Source organism: Somniosus microcephalus, chromosome 15 (assembly GCF_052327205.1).
Source record: "Somniosus microcephalus isolate GS21.2 chromosome 15, FLI_Smic_1.0, whole genome shotgun sequence".
In the NCBI taxonomy this organism is placed as follows: domain Eukaryota; kingdom Metazoa; phylum Chordata; class Chondrichthyes; order Squaliformes; family Somniosidae; genus Somniosus; species Somniosus microcephalus.
Window position 1 is genome coordinate 49012148 of NC_141001.1, and position 18022 is coordinate 49030169.

An 18022-nucleotide genomic window follows, 5' to 3' on the forward strand; every position below is an offset into this window, starting at 1 on the left:
TTGGCAAAACTACTTGAACAATCTACAGCACCCGGCCTCACCCTATATGAATCCAAGGTTAAATTCCTCCTCTATGCAGATGACCTGGTTCTGCTGTCACCAACTAAGGAGGGTCTACAGCAGAACCTGGATCTGCTGGAGTCGTTCTGCCAGACCTGGGCCCTGACAAATCCCCAAAAAACCAAAGTCCTTGTGTTCCAGCAAAGATCCAGACATCAGGGACCCAAAATAAATTTCACACTAGGAACAACCAAAATTGAACAAACCACTAACTACACATACTTGGGCTTAGAAATCAGTTCTACGGGAAATTTTCATCTGGCTGTGAATGAACTGAAAGAGAAAGTAAGAAGGGTTTCTATGCCATTAAAAAATCAATCCAAATAGAAATCCCAATTAGCATTTGGCTCAAAATTTTTAAATCAGTAATTGAACCAATTGCACTTTATGGCAGTGAGTTGTGGGGACCGCTAACACAAGAATTTGCAAAATGGGACAAACACCCAATTGAGATCCTACTTGCAGAATTCTGTAAAAGTATCCTCCGGACTCAAAGGAAAACCGTAAACAATGCATGCAGGGCAGAACTAGGCCAATATCCATTAATAATCACTATCCAAAAAAGAGCCACCAAATTTTGGAAACACCTAAAAATGAGCAACCCCCAATGCTATCATTACGAAGCCCTGAAATGCCAAGAGAGGACCATAAAGAAGAATACCCTCAGTCAACTAGTCCTGGGACTCAGTGAAGTAACTGCTAACACCACTAACAATAACCAGCCCCAGGACAGTGACAGCGTAACACAAAGAATTCGACCCAACACAATCGTTACTAAGCAAAAGGAAAAGTATCTGTCATATTGGGCAGAAACAACAAAAACCCAAAACAAACTCAATTGCTACTTGGCCCTAAACAGACAAGACAACATGGCTGATTACCTGACCATGGTAAAGGATAGCAAACTGAGAAAAACCTTGACAATGTACAGACTTAGTGAACATAGCCTGGCGATCGAAAAAGGTAGACACAGGCAGACCCGGCTACCAAGAGAGGACAGGATATGCTCTCACTGCAGTCAGGGAGTGGTGGAGACAGAGATGCACTTCCTCACAGCTTGTAGAAAATATCAGGGCATAAGGGAGAATTCCTACCCAAAATTCACAAAAATATGCCTGGAATTCAGAAATTTGAATGACGACCAAAAACTCCCATACCTACTAGGGGAAGAGAGAAATTGTGTAACCTTAGCGGCACATTATGTTACAGCTTGCCATAAACAGAGGGACAACCACTAAATATAAGAAAAGAGTATATACAAATTATATGAATGTATATTTATACACTCAGGGATATATCTGTTTATACACTGTATGGATAGATCTTCTTATTTATGTGTTCAACCATGAATGTTTTTCAATGCTTTGGCAACATAAGATGTACCTTGTCATCATGCCAATAAAGCGAATTGAATTGAACTGCAGTGGTGGGGGATGGGCTGTAAACTAAACAAAGTTACCTTAAAACTTAAACAACTGAATAGCAGATCAGAGACACACAGCAGCTGAGTCTAACAGTGTAGTCCAGTGGAGAAGCGTAGTCTTGACGTCCAGGAATTTGGAAGCCAAATTTGAGAAAAGATCCAGTGCTCGCTGATGAAAACAAAGAGCAGGCAAAGTCGAGGGATGGGCAGTTAGCCCAGGCAACTTTAAACTTGTAGTTAGGGCTAAAATTAATCTACTGCTAGAGCCAGGGGAACATCAACAGTGGAAGAAAGGCGATTGGGGGAGAAAGGACAAAGGATGGCAACGGATAGCCAAAGATAGATTTGCATAGCAAAGGAGCTCCCGAGGGAGTTGCCCGCTCAGGAGCCCTTGTTATACCGTTGTTCGCTCATTTAATGTAATGAAACTCGTGGTTGGAGGCTGTGACATCATAACTGGAGAGTACTGCAAGTAACCCACTATCTCTATTCAATGTCAAGTTAGAGGAAGTCTGCTCAGGCTACAGATAAGTATAGCACTTGGCAACACAAAATAGCTAGGAGAAACTGCTAGATTTGTTTAGGATTATGGAGATTACATTCTCTGGAGAAAATTCAGTTCCAGAGAAAGAGTGCCAAGGGAGTGTGATCTAACGATATTGGCCCGGATTTTGCAGTTAACGGTACTCGCCATTTATTATGCTTACACTTGCCCACGGATTTTCTGTGGACTTTTACACTGCAATTTGCAGTTACAAGATAGCCAAAACAGCGCGGCACCCTCTACAGTGGATCTAGGACCTGTGTGAACATGGCAAGCAAGAATTTGTCTGTTCAGCCAATCAGATTGTAGAATCCTTACTGCGGCGGAAAGTGTAAGTTATAATAATTAATTCATTGGCCCGGATTTTGCATTAAGAATAATGGTGAGGCTATAAGCGCTCGCCGTTATTATGGAAAAAAATCGGACAGCAGCTTCCAGCATCCGCATATGCGCAGTTAAACACAGAAATCAGGAAGTTGCTGTCCGATTTGCCCCGCTCTTCCACGAACTTCGCTACACCGGTACCTCACCGAGAGATTAAGCATTAAAACACATGGAAGTGAAGTTGTGGTACTTTCCACTAGTTACCCACTAAACACGTGAGAAAAAGTTAGGGTTTGTCCATTCACGTGTAAGTGAATTTTTAATGGTATAAATGTTAATTACTGCCAAACAATCGCTTTGGCACTAAAAATTTACTTTTACTATTGTGGAGTCTCATTCTTTCAGGTTTTAATTATTAGCGATTTTATAAAAATTTAAATAAATTCTGTTTCCTTTATCTTTCTCAATCCCATTTTTCTTTCCTTCATTTTGTTTTGCTTTTTGTACATGATTTAACATTGAATTAAATATTCTAATATATACGTCCTGGTTTAGACTCTGCATGTCAGTGAGGACTCTTCAATTTGATTGGTTGAAGAGACACGCTGTTGCTCACACACGCCACAGAGCCCCTGTAGAGGGTGCCACACGGGAAAGGATCTCTGGTATCCGTAAATTAAGAACATAAGAAATCGGAGCAGGAGTAGGCCATTTGGCCCTTCAAGCCTGCTCCGCCATTCAATAAGATCATGGCTGATCATCAACCTCAACTCCACTTTCCTGCACTATCCCCATATCCCTTGATTCCCTTAATATCTTTAACACTAAATAACACCACCATATACAAAGTCCCACAACCATATCAAAAAATCACTTAAGACTTCAAGTAAACTACTTTTAACCAGAACACGAAAACTTCTTCGACAAACAAATAATCCAGTTCAACGCCAGTCCTATTGGCACTCTAATAACTACTCGTCTTCACTTGATTCTCTTAATATCCAAAAATCTATCGATCTCTGTCTTGAATATACTCAATGACTGAGCCTCCACAGCCCTCGGGTAGAGAATTCCAAAGATTCACCACCCTCTGAGTGAAGAAATTCCTCCTCATCTCAGTCCTAAATGGCCCTTATTCTGAGACTGTGACCCCTGGTTTTAGATTCCCCAGCCAGGGGAAACATCCAACCTGCATCTACCCTGTCAAGTCAAGCCCTAGGTAAGGAAACCAAAACTGTACACAATACTCCAGGTGTGGTCTCACCAGGGCCCTTTATAATTGCAGTAAGACGTCTTTACTCTTGTACTCAAATCCTCTTGTAATAAAGGCCAACATACAATTTGCTTTCCTAATTGCTTGCTGTACCTGCATGTTAACTTTCAATGATTTGTGTACAAGGACAACCCAGGTCCCTCTGAACATCAACATTTCCCAATCTCTCACCATTTAAAAAATACTCTGCTTTTTTATTTTTCTTAACAAAATGGATAACTTCACATTTCTCTACATTATATTCCATTTGCCATGTTCTTGCCCACTCACTTAGCTTGGCTATATCCCCCGAAGCCTCTTTGCATCCTCCTCACAACTTACATTCCCACCCAGCTTTGTAGCATCAGCAAACTTCGATATATTACATTTGGTCCCCTCGTCCAAATGATTGATATAGATTATGAATAGCTGAGGCCCAAGCACTGATCCTTGCAGTACCCCACTAGTTACAGCCTGCCAACCCAAAACTGACCCGTTTATTCCAACTCTCTGTTTTCTGTCCATTAACCAATCCTCAATCCATGCTGGTATATTACTCCCAGTCCCACGAGCCCTAATTTTGTTTAATAACCTCTTTTGTGGCACCTTATCGAATGCCTTCTGAAAATCCAAATACACCATATCCACTGGTTCCCCCTTATCATTTCTGTGAGTTAGAACCTCAAAAAACTCAAACAGATTCGTCAAACACAATTTCCCTTTTATAAATCCATGTTGACTCTGCCCAATCCTAATAATATTTTCTTAGTGCCCTGTTGCCATGTCCTTAATAATAGAATCTAGCATGTTCTCTACTACTGATGTCAGGCTAACTGGTCTGTAGTTCCCCATTTTCTCTCTCCCTCCTTTCTTAAATAGTGGGGTTACATTTGCTACCTTCCAATCCGCGGGAACCGTTCTAGAATCTATGGAATTTTGGAAAATGACAATCAATGCATCCACTATCTCTATAGCCTCCTCTTTCAAAACCCTAGGATGTAGACCATCAGATCATGGGGGTTTATCGGCTTTCAGCCCATTAATTTCTCCAGTACAGGAAACTTTCTGATATCTGGCACTGACGGGACCGAGCTGGTGCCGTACCATCAAAAGTGCCGGACATACCAGCATTAATGTTGAAACATACGGAACTGAAAAGCTCCGTGTGAATCAACAAACCCTGTTGCTTAGCAACAGCTTCAAAACAGTCGGCTGCAGCTGCAAGTGTCTCTAGCTGAAGCTGTTGCTATAGCTACAGATCTTGCAGTGCCTGACCTGGGGGGGGGGAAAAAAGCAACGAGAACTAAAAAAAAACTTATAGAAAACGGCTGCTGATTTTTGCCGTTAGATCGAGTATTCCGGACATATAACCTCTGGATAAACCAAAGTTTCCTGTACTATTTTTTTTACTAATACAAATTTCTTTCAGTTCCTCGTTCTCGCTTGACCCTTGGTTCTCCACTATTTCCGGGAAGTTTTTTGTGTCTTCATCCGTGAAGGCAGACACAAAATATTTGTTTAATTTCTCTGCCATTTCCTTATTCCCCATTATAATTTCTCCTGTTTCAGCCTGTAAGGGACCCACATTTACTTTCACTAATCTTTTCCTTTTTACATACCTATAGAAGCTATACAGTGTATTTTTATGTCTCTTGCTAGTTTACTCTCATTCTATTTTCCCTTTGTAAATTTCTTGGTCCTCCTTTGCTGAATTCTAAAATCCTCACAATCCTCCGGCTTACTACTCTTTTTGGCAACATTATAAGCCTCTTCCTTTGTTCTAATACTATGTTTAACTTCTTGTTAGCCACGGTTGGACCACTTTTCCTGTGGGGTTTTTGTGCCTTAAAGGAATGTATATTTGTTGTAAATTATGTATTCTTTAAAAACTAGCCATTGCTTGTCGACTGTCATACCTTTTAATGTAGTTTCCGAATCTAATCTACCTTAGCTAACTCACCCCTCATACCTACAGGAAACTTTGTCCTATCCAGCACCGACGGGACCGAGCTGTTGCCGTCCCATCAAAACTGCCGGACAAACCAGCGCTAATGTTGAAACATACGGAGATTTTGAGCTCCGTATCTAGCAACAAACCCTGTTGCAGCTTCTAAACAGTCGGCCATACCTTACAAGCGTCTCTGTAGCTTAGCAACAGCTTCAGCGAGACCTTGCAGAGCCTGACTGGTGGAAAAAAAAGCAACGAAAAGAAAAAAAAACTAACGAAACGGCTCCTGATTTTTGCCGGTGGCTCGAGCATTCCGGACAGTTAACCTCCGGATAAACCAAAGATAGTTTGCTTAGTTTAGATTTAAGACCCTTGTTTCAGATTTAATGAAATCACTTTCATACTCAAAATTGTATCATATTATGGTCACTCTTCCCCAAAGGCCCCTTTACTACAAGGTTATTAATTAACCCTTTCTCATTGCACAATACTAGATCAAAAATAGCCTGTTCCCAAGTTAGTTCCTGAACATACTGATCTAGAAAACTATCTTGCATACATTCCATGATTTGTCCTCCGCACTATTACTGCAAATTTGGTTTGCCCAGTTTATACAGGAAACTTTGTGCTATCCGGAGGTGAGCTATCCGGCAATCTGTAGCCACTGGCAAAAATCAGCAGCCGTTTTTTATTCTTTTTGTTTGTTTTTTTTACTTTGTTTGAACAGTCAAGCTGTGCAAGGTCTGTTGCTATAGCAACAGCTTCAGCTACAGCGCTTTAGGGCCACACCCGAGTGTTTAGCAGCTGAGCAACAGTGTTTGTTGTCAAATACGGAGATAAGAATCTCCGTATCTCTCAACATTAACTCTGGAGAGTACGGCAGTTTTGAGGCAACGGCAGCAGCTCGGTCCCGTGGGTGCCGGATAACGCACAGTTTCCTGTATGTAGATTAAACTCCCCCAGGATTACTCTATTACCCTTGTTACGTGTGCCTCTAATTTCCTGATTTATACTCTGCCCTACATTTCAGCTACTGTTTGGGGGCCTATAAACTACTCTCACCAATATTTTCTGCCCCTTGCTGTTTCTTAGCTCCACCCAAACTGATTCTACTTCTTGATTTTCGGAGCTAAGATCCTTTCTCTCTACTGTCTTGCTCCCATCCTTTATTATCGGGGCTACCCCTCCTCCTTTTCCATTTTGCCTATCTCTTCTAAAAGTTAAGTATCCTGGAATATTTAATTCCCAACCTTGGCCACATTGCAACCACGTCTCCGTAACGGCCATTAGATCAAACCTATTAATTTCTCCCTGTGCTATTAATTCATCTATTTTGTTGCGAATGCTTTGCGCATTCAGATATAGTGCCTTTAGCTTAGACATTTCTATTTTTCCCCTGATGTCACCGTAGTTACTGATGCCTTATTACCTTTGTTACTGTCTATGTCCCTTCCTGACCCACTCTGCTTATTTTTACCCAAAACTCTACTCTGCTCTAGAGCCTTGACATTTCTCGCTGCTTTTAATTTTACTCTTTCCTGAATCCTCTCTCTTCCCCCCGCCACCCCCCCCCCCCCCTTCATTAGTTTAAAGCCTTGTCTGCAGCCCTAGTTATTCGGTTCGTCAGAACAGTGGTCCGAGCCCATCCCAATGGAACAGTACTGGTGCCAGTGCCCCACGAACTGAAACCCCTTCCTCCCACACCACTCTTTGAGCCATGCATTTAAACCTCTAATCTGTTTGTCCCTTTGCCAATTTGCGCGTGGCTCCGTTAACAATCCAGAGATTATTACTTTTGAGGTTCTGCTTTTCAATTTGGATCCTAGCTCCTCAAACTCCCTCAGCAGAACCTCATTCTTAATTCTACCTATGTCGTTGGTCCCTACGTGGACCACGACAACTGGATCCTCCCCCCTCCCACTCTGTTCTCCTCCAGCCGCAAGGAGATGTCTTTAAACCTGGCACCAGGCAGGCAACACAACCTTCGGAACTTTGGGCCCCGGCTGCAGAGAACAGTATCTATCCCCCTGACTATACTGTCCCCTACCACAACTACATTCCCTTTAACTCCCCCCACTTTAATGGCCTCCTGCACCATGGTGCCATGTTCGGTTTGCTCATCCATCCTGCAGGCTTTCCCCTCATCCACACAGGCAGCAAGAACCTCATACCTGTTGGACAAGGGCAAAGGCTGAGATTCCTCCAGCACTGCACCTGGGGTCCCCTTACCTACCTGAGCTGCAGTCACACCCTCCTGTCCCTGACCACTAACCAGACCTGTACCACTACCTAAACTAAGGGGTGTGACTGCCCCCTGGATCAGTGTCCAGGTAACTCTCCCCATCCCTGATGCCCTACAATATCTGCACCTCAGACTCCAGCTCAAAAACTGAGCTGAAGTTCCTCAAGATGCAGGCACTTACTGCAAACGTGGTTGTCCTGGATCACAATGCTCTCCACAAACTCCCACATGCTGCAGTTGCAGCACACCACCTGCACTGCCATCCCTATATGATCTTGTTTTATTTAATTAAATTTGTAATTAGGTAACTTAGTTTACAGTGTAGTTTCTTGACTACTTACTTGATCTAGTTTAAGTTATGGGTACTGAAATTAAATATCTACCTGTAACACAGACACTACAAGTCGTGTAGGCAAAACGCAGCAACTCCTTCCCCCTCTTCTCCGAATTCCCACTCTTTCCAAATTCCCAATTAAAACATTCTGTTTAAGTATACTCCGTTTTAATCCCGCTCAATGCAGACCGTTCAAAAGCCCACAAAAAGTTTGTGAGCAACTCTAAGCGTAATGAGCGACAAGTGCAGTTCCTTTGCCGCTTACTGCAAAATTTGGGCCACTGTAGAATCATTTACAGAAAGCAAAATAAAGAGAGCGAAAGAAAGATGGGATTCAGAGAGGTAAAAGAGACAAAAAGAAAAGAAAAAAAGACTTCTCATGCCATTAAAAATTCAGTTTGAATGGATAAACCCTACCTTTCTAACATGTTTAGTGGGTATCTAGTGGATAGGTGCCACAACTTCATGCCCTTCATGTATTTGAATGCCAAATCTCCCGGTTTGGTGAAGCTTGTGGAGGAGCAGGGCAAATCGGACAGCAACTTGCTGATTTCTGCATTTAACTGCACATCTGTTCAATTTACTCCTGAATAACGGTGAGCGCAGATAGTCTCACCATTATTCTTGCTGCAAAATCCGGGCCATTATATAAATCACTGATGATAAGCCATCAAGAAAAATTGGATTTAAGCGACTATCTAATGAATGTTGATACTGATGACACTTTCGGAGAAACTATAGATTTCAACTTTGGCTGCCTGGCGTTGGGAAGTTCCATTTCAGTGAGATCATGAATGGAGTAGGAATAAATGGGTCTTTTTCGGATTGGCAGGCTGTAACTAGTGGGGTACCGCAAGGATCAGTGCTTGGGCCTCAGCTATTCACGATCTATATCAATGATTTACATGAGGGGACCAAGTGTATTGTATCCAAGTTTGCTGACGATACAAAGCTACGTGGGAAAGTAAACTGTTAGGAGGACACAGAGGCTGCAAAAGGATACAGACAGGTGAAGTGAGTGGGCAAGAATGTGGCAGATTGTATATAATGGAGAAGTGTGAAGTTATCCACTTTAGTAGGAAAAATAGAAAAGTAGAATATTTTTTAAAAGGTGAGAGACTGGGAAATGTTGGTATTCAGAGGGACCTGGGTGTCCTTATACACATCACAGAAAGTTAACAAGCAGGTACAGCAAGCAATTAGGAAGTCAAATGGTATGTTAGCCTTTATTACAAAGAGATTGGCGTATAAGAGTAAAGAAGTCTTGCTGCAATTATATAGGGCCTTAGTGAAGCCACACCTGGAGTATTGTGTACAGTTTTGGTCTCCTTGCCTAAGAAAGGATGTACTTGCCTTAGAGGGAGTGCAACAAAGGTTCAGTAGACTGATTCCTGTAATTGGGTGGGGTGAGCGGGGAGGGATTGTCCTATGAGGAGAGTTTGAGTAGGCCTGTACTCCCTAGAGTTTAGAAGAATTAGAGGTGATCTCATTGAAATATATAAAATTCTTAGAGGGCTTAACAGGGTAGATACTGGGATGATGATTCCCCTGGCTGGGGTGTCCAGAACTAGGTGTCACAGCCTCTGAATAAGAGGTTGGCCATTTAGGAATAAGATGAGAAATTTCTTCACTCAGTTGGGTTGTGAACCTTTGAAATTCTCTACCCCAGAGGGCTGTGGATGCTCAGTCGTTGAGTATATTCAAGGTTGAGATGGATAGACTTTTGGGATACTAAGGGAATCAAAGGATATGGGGATAGGGCAGGAAAGTGGAGTTGAGGTAGAAGATCAGCCATGATCTTATTGAATGGTGGAGCAGACTCAAAGGGCTGAATGGCCGACTCCTGCCCCTATTTCTTACGTTCTTATGGAGAGTGCTACAAGTAACCCACTACCCTATTCACAATGTCAAGTTACAGGGAATCTGCTCAAGCTATTGATAACCAGGACTGAATCTGCAGTTGTAGAGTTGAATGTGTATGCAATGAGCTAAGTGAACCACATCACCTTTTCACGTACCTCATTTTATTTCACATTCTCAGCTTGTATTTTTTAATCTGTTTTCTGTTGTAGCATAATAATTACAGGATCTGTGGTTTGAGGTTTTTGAAATTGTACAACTCCAATATATATGTGCACTGCAAGTGGTAAAATCATTGAATACAATTATAAGATCTATTCTTACTATTGAATAGCACAGTGACGGGGACTCTGCAGTATCTGCATGTTAGGATATTTTCAAAGTCACGTAACCGAGTCTTGACCAGTTGTGTCCGAGTATCCTTTGCAAAGTCACAGGCCCTAAAAGTCATTCTTTTATGCAGTCTGATTGAAGATGCGTTGATTTAACAAAGCTTATTTTATTTCCCCATAGGATTCTGGCATTAATGAACAAATTAGCTGGTGGCAGAGACCATGCCAGGAATTGTGATTTTCAGGCGGCGCTGGTCAGTGGGGAGTGATGACTTGGTGCTGCCAGGAATCTTCCTCTTTCTCATTCACACTACCTGGTAAGGGCTGATTTTTCAAATGGAATGAAGTGTTGTGCCCCTATTGTATCTGACTTATTTTGTAGACTGGCAATGGAGGTGAAACCTGATGGGTAATTAGGACCCTGTGGAAATGAAATTGTCACAATTATCTGAACATGTCTGGAAGGCAAAATAAATAAAGATTTGTTTACTGTTTGTAAAAAAATAAAGAAAAAAAATCACACATCTCAGGAAGGAACCTGCCCTTCATGTGAGATTGAGAGTTCCACTTCAGCGATATAAATAGAGAATGCTGAACTCTACCGATTCACAATGCCAAGTTAAGGATGTTTGGCCTGCTAAAGTTATCTAGACCCAGTGGCTCTAAAGCATTGCACCTGTTAACAAGATAGCTATGTTGAATGTGCTGATAATGAAGTGCATCACATTCAATGAATTGAAGTGCAGTGACTTATTTTGTGGGCAAAAGTAGCAAATATTTTGCAGACAGTAATGAGCTGAGTGACCAGATAATCTATTTTTGGCGATATTGATTGAGGAAAGAATGTTGGCTATGACATCAGGTGAACTCGATGCTCCTCTTCCAATAGTACCGAGGCATCTTTAATCACTGGGATGGACAGATAGACTGGGTAACACTCCCTCAGTATTGCACTGGAATGTCATCCACAATATTATGTGCCCAATTACTGGAGTCTGACTTGAAGAACAACCATCTGACTCACAGGTGACAGGCTAACATTCAAAAGTCATGCACAGGATATAGGGAATAATTGTGCATCTTAGTAGCAGAATCATGTTTCTGCTCAATTTCTACTGGTAGTCTTGTGCAGACTGAATTTGAATTTGGGCAGGAGCTGCAGCAGGAGAAACAATATCTGAGGTTTCCATTAATTGTAGCTCTCATCAATATTTTATAAATAATTCTCAATTCAGCTAAATCGTTAACTTTCTCTTAGGTTCTCTGCCAACATCAACTATTCCCTAGTAGAGACTTGAGCATATAAATCTATGCTGACATTCCAGGGCAGTACTGATGGTGTGCTGCACTGTCAGAGGTGCCGTCTTTCGGATGAGACGTTAGACGTCTGCCCTCTCGTGGACGTAAAAGATCCTATGGCACTATTTGGAAGAAGAGCAGGGGAGTTATCCCCGGTGTCCTGGCCAATATGATCCCTCAATCAACATCACTAAAACAGATTATCTGGTCATTATCACATTGCTGTTTGTGGGAGCTTTCTGTGCGCAAATTGGCTGCTGCGTTTCCTACATTACAACAGGGACTACATTTCAAAAAAGTACCTCATTGGCTGTAAAGCGCTTTGGGGCGTCTGGTGGTCATGAAAGGCGCTATGTAAATGCAAGTCTTTCTGTAACTACTGTGCAGTAGTACTTTAAATGTCTCAATTAGATGGCCTCTCAATCTTCTAAATGAAAGGAAATACACGCCAAGTTTATGCAACCTGTCATAATTTAACCCTTTAGGCCCTGGAATCTGTGCTGCACCAATGCCAATACATCTTTCCTGAGGTGCGGTGTCCAAAACTGAACACAGTACTCCTGATGGGGTCTGACCAAGACTTTTCACAACTGAAGCATAAATTCCTCCCCTTTGTATTCCAGTCCCCTTGAGATAAAGGCCAACATTTCATTAGCATTTTTGATTACTTTTTGTATTTGTGCAGCAGCTTTGTGATTTATGTACCTGGAGTGTACAATAGATTCACAATATATATTAATGATCTAGATGAGGGAACTAGTTGTAATATCTCCAAGTTTGCAGATGACACAAAGCTGGGTGGGAGTGTGTGCTGTGAGGAGGATGCAGAGAATTATGATTTGGACAGGTTGGGTGATTGGGCAGATGCATGGCAGATGCAGTATAATGTGGATAAATGCAAGGTTATCCACTTTGGTGGCAAAAACAGGAAGACAGATTATTATCTGAACGGCAATAGATTGGGAAAAGGGGAAGTGCAACAAGACCTGGGTGTCCTTGTGCACCAGTCGCTGAAGGTAAGCATGCAGGTGCAGCAGGTGGTTAAGAAGGCAAATGGTATGTTGACCTTCATAGCGAGAGGATTCGAGTACAGGAGCAAGGATGTCTTGCTGCAGTTGTACAGGGCCTTGGTGAGACCACACCTTGAGTATTGTGTGCAGTTTTGGTCGCCTTATCTGAGGAAGGATGTTCTTGCCATAGAGGGAGTGCAGCGAAGATTCACGACTGATACCTGGGATGGCAGGAATGACTTATGAAGAGAGATTGGGTTGATTAGGCTTATACTCGCTAGAGTTTAGAAGAATGAGAGGGGATCTGATTGAAACTTATAAAATTCTAACAGGACTAGACAGACTAGATGCAGGAAGGATGTTCCCGATGGCGGGGGAGTCCAGAACCAGGGGTCACAGTCTAAGGATAAGGGGTAAGCCACTTAGGACTGAGATGAGGAGGAACTTCTTCACCCAGAGAGTGGTGAACCTGTGGAATTCTCTACCACAGAAGGCAGTTGAGGTCAACTTATTAAATATATTCAAGAAGGAGTTGGATATATTTCTTAAGGCTAAAGGGATCAAGGGATATGGGGAGAAAGCAGGGACAGGGTACTGAATTTGCATGATCAGCCATGATCTCATTAAATGGCGGAACAAGCTCGAGGGGCCAAATGGCCTACTCCTGCTCCTATCTTCTATGTTTCTATAGATCTCCACATAGTCAGAGGGAGATAGAAGAGCAAATATGTAGGCAAATTTCTGAAGTGCAAAAACGATAGGGCAGTAATAGTAGGGGATTTCAACTACCCTAATATTAACTGGGATAGAATCAGTGTGAAAGATATAGAGGGCGCAGAATTCTTAAAATGCATTCAGGAGAACTTTTTTAGCCAGTATGTAGCAAGCCCAACATGAGAGCGGGTGGTTCTGGACTTAGTTTTAGGGACTGAAGCTGGCCAGGTGGAAGGCGTATCAGTGGGAGAGCATTTTGGTGGTAGTGATCATAATCAGTTAGATCTAGAATAGTTATGGAAAAGGACAAAGATAGACCAGGAATAAAAGTTCTTGATTGGGGAAAGGCCAATTTTACCAAGCTGAGATGTGATTCAGCAAAGTGGACTGGAAACAGCTACTTGAAGGTACATTAGTGTCAGAGCAGTGAGAGGCATTCAAGGAGGAGATAGTGAGGGTTCAGAGCAAATATGTTCCCATAAAGAAAAAGGGTAAAAGGGTGGGATTCCCAAATCTAGAGCCACCTGGATGTCATGGGGCATACAGGGTAAGTAAGGCAAAAAAGGGAAGCTTTTAACAGATACCCAGAACTCTACTACAGAAAGCCTAGAGGAGTGCAGGGGTGAAATTAAAAAGGAAATTAGGAAAGCGAAGAGAGGCATGAAAAAATATTGACCAGTAAAATCAAGGAAAACAGAGGTTTTATAAATATATAAAGAGCAAGAGGATAACTAAAGAAAGAGTAGGGCCTATTGGAAACCAAAAAGGTAAATTGTGTGTTGAGGCGGAAGACGTGGGTATGGTTCTTAATGAATACTTTGTGCCTGTCTTCACAAAAGAGAGGGACGATGCAGACATTGTAGTTAAGGAGGAGGTGTGTGAAATATTAGATGAGATTAAGAGGTTTAGCATCTTTGAAAGTAGATAAATCACCAGGCCCAGGTGAAATGTATTCCAGGCTGTTAAGAGAAGCATAAGAAATAAAAGCAGGAGTAGGCCATTCGGCCCCTCGAGAATGCTCTGCCATTCAGTAAGATTATGGTTAATTTACGACCTCAGCACCACTTTCCTGCCCTATCCCCATATCCCTTGATTCTCCTAGAGTCCAAAAATCAATCTATCTCAACCTTGAATATACTCAACGACTGAGCATCCACAGCCCTCTGGGGTAAAGAATTCCAAAGATTCCCAACCCTCTGAGTGAAGAAGTTCCTCCTCGTCTCAGTCTTAAAAGGCCGAACCCTTATCCTAAGACTATGCCCCCTAGTTCTGGACTCTCCAGCCATGGGAAACAATCTCTCAGCATCTATCCTGTCAATACCCCTCGGAATCTGTTATATTTCAGTGCGATCTCCTCTCATTCTTCTAAATTCCAAAGAGTATTGGCCTATAAGGTGGTTAAGAAGGCACACAGGATACTTTTCTTTATTAGCTGAGGCATAGAATAGAAGAGCAGGGAGATTATGATTGAACTGTATAAAACACTAGTTAGGCCACAGCTAGAGTACTGCGTACAGTTCTGGTCATCACATTACAGGAAAGATGTGATTGCACTAGAGATGGTACAGAGGATGTTGCCAGGACTGGAGAATTTTAGCTATGAGGAAAGATTGGATAGGCTGGGTTTGTTTTCTTTGGAACGTAGGAGGCTGAGGGGAGACTTGATTGAGGTGTATAATATTATGAGGGGCCTAGAAAGAGTGGAGAAGGACCTTTTTCCCCTAGCAGAGAGGTCAATAACCAGGGGGCATAGATTTAAAGTAATTGGTAGAAGGATTAGAGGGGAGTTGAGAACTTCTTTCACCCAGAGGGTGGTGGGGGTCTGGAACTCACTGCCTGAAAGGGTGGTAGAGGCAAAACCCACATCGCATTTAAAAAATACTTGGATATGCACCTGAAGTTCTGTAACCTACAAGGCTACGGACCAAGAGCTGGAAAGTGGGATTAGGCTGAATAGCTCTTTTTCGGCTGACACAAAGGGCCAAATGACCTCCTTCTGTACCATACATTTCTATGACACCTAAATCTCTCCACCATTCCTAGTCTCTCACCATTAAGAAAATATTCTGATTTATCCTTCTTGGATCCAAACTGGATGACCTCACACTTCCCCACATTAAACTTCATCTGCCACAGTTTTGCCCACTCACCTAATCTATGTCACTTTGTAACTTCCTGCTCTCATCTGCACTACTTGCTATCTCTCCTAACTTAGTGTAATCTGCAAACTTGGATATATAACACTCTATTCTTTCATCCAAGTCATTGATATGGCAAAAAGCTAAGGCCCCAGTACAGACCCCTGGGGAGCACCACTTGTCACATCCCGCTAATCATAGTACAGGAAACTCTCGATTTACCAGCACCTCAGTAACCGGAAATCTCTGTTAACCAGCAAAATTCAGGAGTAGGTTCAGGTAAGTTTTACTTCATATTAGTGGCCATTCCTGGATCTGTGGCTGTGTAACCGGGGTTTAAAAGCGGCGGCTGATTCAGCGACGCGAGGCCCGACCAGAGCATCGGACCTGTGAGGGAGCAGTGACCAGCGGCAGTTTAAAAGCGGCGGCTGATTCAACGAGGCGAGGCGTACCAATTCAACAGCAGGGGAGAGAGGTAAAAAGTAATCCAAGTGTGATGTCACCAGGAAGCAGGTAAGTGATTGGTTGGTGAGTATTTCTTTATCCTTTTCATTACAAGCTTAAATTCTGCGGTTTATATTTTCTTGGGTCTCTGTGGTGTAGTGGGGACAGTTGGTAAATAAGCGCCCTAGAGTATATCTTTAACTGGTGGTATTGAATTAATTTAAATTAATTAAAGGGGCAAGTCATGCCAGGAGAGCCCAGCCCTGTGTTATGCTCCTCTTGCTCTATGTGGGAATTCAGGGACGCTGCCAGTGTCCCTGACGACCACGTGTGCCAGAAATGCATCCAGCTGCAGCTGCTAACGGGCCGTATTGAGGCGCTGGAGCTGCGGATGGATGGGTTGTGGAGCATTCATGATGCTGAGAGGGTCGTGGATTACACGTTTGATGAGTTGGTCATGTCGCAGGGTAGGGCTGCACAGGCAGAAGGGAAATGGGTGACCACCAGGCGGAGCAATAGAAGCAGGCAGGTAGTGCAGGGGACCCCTGTGGCCACCCCCCTTTCAAACAGGTATACCAATTTGGATACTGTTGAGGGGGATGACTCACCAGGGGAAGGCAGCAGCAGCCAACTTCCTGGCACCTGGGGTGCTTCTGCTGCTCAGGAAGGGAGGAAAAAGAGTGGGAGAGCAATAGTGGTAGGGGATTCTATCATAAGGGGAACAGATAGGCGTTTCTGTGGCCGTAGACGTGACTCCAGGATGGTTTGTTGCCTCCCTGGTGCCAGGGTCAAGGATGTCACTGAACGGCTGCAGGGCATTCTGAAGGGGGAGGGTGAACAGGCAGAGGTCGTGTTTCACATTGGGACCAACGACATAGGTAGGAAGAGGGATGAGGTCCTGCAGCAAGAATTTAGGGAGCTAGGTAGCAGATTAAACAGTAGGACCTCAAAAGTTGTAATCTCTGGATTACTCCCGGTGCCATGTGCTAGTGAGTATAGGAATAGGAGGATAGAGCAGATGAATGCGTGGCTAAAGAGTTGGTGCAGGAGGGAGGGCTTTAGTTTCCTGGATCACTGGGCCTGCTTCTGGGGAAGGTGGGACTTGTACAAGTCGGACGGGTTGCACATGAACCAGAGCGGGACAAATATCCTTGCGGGGAGGTTTGCTAGTACTGTTCGGGGGGGGTTTAAACTAAAATGGCAGGGGGTTGGGAACCTGAGCAGGGAGACAGAGGAAAGGAAAACAGGGATAAAAGATAGGAAGGAGAAAAACAAAAGTGTCAGTCAGAGAAATCAATGGTTTAAATCAAACATGGCCACAGTAAATAATAATTCTAATAGGTCTAAGAGCGTTAAAAAAACAAGCCTGAAGGCTTTGTGTCTTAATGCGAGGAGCATTTGTAATAAGGTGGATGAATTGGCTGCGCAAATAGAGGTAAACGAATATGATTTGGTTGGGATTACGGAAACGTGGCTCAAGGATGGCCAAGACTGGGAACTCAACATCCAGGGGTATTCGATATTCAGGAAAGTTAGGCAAAAAGGAAAGGTAGGTGGGGTAGCATTACTGGTTAAAGAAGGGATTAATACAATTGTAATGAAGGATATTAGCTCTGATGATGTGGACTCTGTATGGGTAGAATTGAGAAATATTAAGGGGAAAAAAACATTAGTGGGAGTGGTATATAGACCTTCAAACAGTAAGGTGGAGGTTGGGGATGGCATTAAAAGGGAAATTAAAGAAGCGTGCAATAAGGGCACAGTAGTCATCATGGGTGACTTTAATCTACATATAGATTGGGCCAACCAAATTAGTAACAATACTGTGGAGGAGGAATTCCTGGAGTGTTTACGGGATGGTTTCCTGGACCAATATGTCGAGGAACCAACCAGAGATCAGGCCATCTTAGACTGGGTATTATGTAACGAGAAAGGATTAATTAGCAATTTTGTTGTACGAGGCCCCTTGGGTCAGAGCGATCATAATATGATCGAATTCTTCATTAAGATGGGGAATGAAGTAGTTGACTCAGAGACAAGGGTCCTTAATTTAAATAAAGGAAACTACGATGGTCTGAGGAGCGAGTTGGGTAGGATT

At 43.0% G+C, this 18022-nt stretch overlaps 1 protein-coding gene across 1 annotated transcript in view; it reads left to right on the forward strand.

Annotated features, from left to right (window-relative positions):
• The window catches only part of dagla (diacylglycerol lipase, alpha), a 482446-nt gene that overhangs the window by 244749 nt on the left and 219675 nt on the right, over nucleotides 1–18022 (forward strand). The window contains exon 3 of the mRNA XM_086008510.1: nucleotides 10501–10636. Within this exon, the coding sequence (XP_085864636.1) occupies nucleotides 10542–10636 (95 nt within the window). The 5' untranslated portion in view covers nucleotides 10501–10541. The remainder of the gene's footprint in view (nucleotides 1–10500; nucleotides 10637–18022) is intronic.